Source organism: Larimichthys crocea, chromosome XIII, assembly GCF_000972845.2.
Source record: "Larimichthys crocea isolate SSNF chromosome XIII, L_crocea_2.0, whole genome shotgun sequence".
In the NCBI taxonomy this organism is placed as follows: Eukaryota; Metazoa; Chordata; class Actinopteri; family Sciaenidae; genus Larimichthys; species Larimichthys crocea.
Genome location: NC_040023.1, coordinates 16,146,560 through 16,150,057, shown reverse-complemented (window position 1 = coordinate 16,150,057; position 3,498 = coordinate 16,146,560). Strand labels below are relative to the sequence as shown.

Here is a 3,498-nt window from a genome sequence, read left to right as displayed (position 1 = left end):
GGGGGGTGGGAGGGGAAGGAGGGAGGGGGGTTCGCAGTGTACTGGTCTACGGGGGAGGAGGAGGAGGAGGAGGAAGGTGGGAGGAGAAAGGGGGGAAACCTCAGTCACTTCACAACACAATAGACTTTGAGTTTTTTACAACAGTTATTAACCAAGAGCAAGTCTTAGAGTCTTTGAAGAGTCTTTTCTTTTTTCTTCTTCTTTTTTTTTTGTCTGCATGCATGAAGCTTTTGTTGTCCCCCTCTCCCGTCTGTTAGGCATTTGCTGGGATGTTTGAGTCGCGTTGTTTGGTGGGTTGAAGGGACCGAGAGAGTGGCCGGAGAGACCGAAGGGACGGAGGCCGAGAGAGGAGCCGGGAGCATGGCTCTGGTAGCGCTGTCTCTCTGGGTGCTAACGAGTCTCACCTGGGCGGACCTGCTCCAGGTGTCAGCCAACAGGCATTCCGTTTACTGGAACAGCTCCAACATACAGTAAGACCCCCTTCACTACTTATATTAGTGTGTGTCATTTCTTTGTTGCCCACCTGGTAAAGTGAAGGAAAATGATTTACACTCCCTGAGCTGTCAGCTTTCACACCATCACACTTTGATTCTGCTTTGAGTTTTGCTTGATTGTGTCTCTCCGATACTTTTTGCAAGGTTGTGGCAGCCACCTTTCCTCCTCTCTTTTGAATGCAAGAAATAATTTAGAACCAACACACAAACTATTCAGACAGGCCTCTCATGTTTTCTCTGTATGGTGAAGCTATTTTTAAGTCTCAAACTGCTCTGTCAGACCCCCACTGTGAAGTCAAGGTGCCTTTTAAATCATCTTTTCAGCACCTTCTCTTGCACAACTAGTTGGACACATTTAGTTTCTGTGCCTCAGTCCAACACTAATCTGTGTATATATTACTATCTATTCAATTACTTCCCTCCTTTTTCTCTCCCCTACTCTACCTTCAGCCATGCATGACCGAGGAGTAGAAAGAAAAGGATCGCATGTGATTCCCTTCGCCTTCCTCTCCTTCCTCTCTCCGTCATGTGGCTCTCTCCCCCTCTCAGTCTTTCAGGGCTCTTTTCTCTGTCTTCTCCTCTATCTGGTTCAATTAGGAGCACTTCTTCATCCTGACCCCATTGTGTTGTAGCAGTGTCACTATTCAATCTCTCCTTCTCGCTCCCTCTCCAACTTGCTCCCTCCATCTATCCCTCTCTAACCCCCTTTCTTGTTTACACTCAGTCCGTTGGCCTTTTTGTTATCCCTCCTAATCCTCCGCTCTTCGCCCCTATCTCGATTCAAGTGAAAAAGCCTTTTTCCCCCCTCCTTCTCTCTATCTTTTTTTTGAAAGCTGCCTTTTGATACTGTCCTCGTGAGTCCATGGCTCTGCTGCTGGATCCTTGAGAATGTAGCGTCAGTCTGCACCAGCACACTGTAGGCTTATCTCTCTTCCTTCAGTTCAATGTAAAATCTTTTAAGTTTATGTTGTATTAGCTCTATTTCATGTCCTAATCTGCCCATCCACATTTCATCGGCCCCAGAGTAAAATATAGATGGATAAAATGATGTAAATGTGCAATCGGATGCCAGATTTAAATGAAATATTGTCTGATTGCGTTTTTTGGGAGCGATTCAGCAAGTTGTGTGATCTAATATATTTTGATTTTCTCAACACCGTCTCAAAAAAAAAAAATGCACAAGATGAACCTGAATGTTAGGTCTCAGAGGTGCACAACAGCGCATGTCACGCACTAACACACACACACCTTCCTTTTTTTGCTCTCCATCTTGCAGTGAATCCTGTCCATGTGTAAGCTATTTATTTCAACCACCGTGCATCCTCTCACAACATCTCAGTTTGTGGTATTTACCTCTTCAGCAGTATTTACCGGCCTTCTAAGATGAGCAGTCAGATATACAGCGACTTACGTTTTATGACTGTGTTTATTAAAGACGTAAACAATATGAAAACTCAGACAATTCACTGTTGTTTTTGCAGACGGAGGATCGATGATTCTGTTCGCTGACAATAACCCCAGGCCAATGATTTTAGTTTACAGCGTGAAATAAAACTATGAAAGGCCAGTGAATTTATGCGTCACAACAATATTACCATACATGAAGTACTGCATAAAGTAATAGGAGCAGAAAACATAAGGTTATTGGTCGTGGTACGATACTGTAAACAGTATTAGTTTTTCCTGAAAGTGAGAAAATTGTTTCCGCACATTTTAGAGAAACTAATATTGCGTGCACATTCGCTGCTAATCCATTTTAGCTGATGCGTTTCTGCATCTATCAATGCGCTGGGTGCTCATTTTTAAGTTTCTTTAGTTTAATAATTTTCTAATAAATGCTAATGAAATTCTAACTTCGGTTTTTCATATCGGAGACAGAAGTTGATTTAGATAAAAATGTGGGGGAAAAAGCGCTTAAAGGCATAAAAGGATGTGTAAGAAGTGAACCCGGGACTTTGGTACAATAAGCTTGATATAACGTAAGCGGTTTTAACCTTGGTAAAAATGTATACTTAATTAAACGATTTGTCAGACGTTTCTAGCTGTATATTCACACTGTTTGCTGTTGGGATAAAAAACTAAAAAAAAAACAAAGCTGCAGTTGATTTTTTTTCAGACAAAGCAGTGGGAGGACTAAAGCAGTCTACAGCAGGCTAACCTTTAACCTGACTGTCCAGGACCTGAGTACTGCAGAGCCCCGCAGTCTCTCTCCTCCCTCTCCACACGTTCACTCGCCAATACGTTTTTTCATCCCAGCGGCAGAATATTCTTAGCCCCTGCAGTGTGAGTCTTAGTGTGTGTGTCTCTTATAAAAGACTGTGGTTAATTAAAGAACACTGCATCTCAGTGGACTTGCCTCATCCCTGATCTTCCCATCTCTCTCTCTCTTTCCCAGTTCACACATACACGGTGACAACGTATGAGCAGTGAGTGGGGATAACTTTTTCAGTTCAGCCTACTTATTGAATTAGGAGACAAAGGGGCCATGGACAGTGGCACACAAAAGACAGATAAACTGCAGGATAACCTGTCTAATCTACTCTTTCATACGCCTCTGAGCCATTTTTCAACGGCACAGATCCCATTTCCTGCATTTATTTTAATCTCTGCACTCAACGCCACAACATCCAACAGGGTTGGCTGGCGTGTCTCTAGCCGTTGGCAATCGGCCTCTCTGGAGTTTCTCTAACTCACAGTGCAGTGTGGAGGTTTAGAAGGCCAATAATAAGCTGTAGTATAGCTGTCAGTTTGAGTGGTAAACACATTGTAAAGCCTCAGGACCATGCAGTTTCTCAACCAGCTTCTGACCCCAAGCCACTCATCAACCACGAGAGACAGGCTGAGACTGTTACCGAGGATTAACTCTTTTCACACACGCATGCGCGCGCATGCATGCTCACAACTGTACAAGTGCACATGCTTCGCATACGTATATCTATGATTACGTGAGTACACACAAACACACACACACGTCTTCATTGTGTACTTTTTTTTTTTTTTTTTT

The 3,498-nt window shown here is 43.3% G+C and overlaps 1 protein-coding gene across 1 annotated transcript in view; it reads left to right on the top strand.

The window, feature by feature from the left end:
- The window catches only part of efna3b (ephrin-A3b), a 54,166-nt gene that overhangs the window by 643 nt on the left and 50,025 nt on the right, over positions 1-3,498 (top strand). The window contains exon 2 of the mRNA XM_010729847.3: positions 258-470. Coding sequence (XP_010728149.3) covers positions 361-470 — 110 coding nt within the window. The 5' untranslated portion in view covers positions 258-360. The remainder of the gene's footprint in view (positions 1-257; positions 471-3,498) is intronic.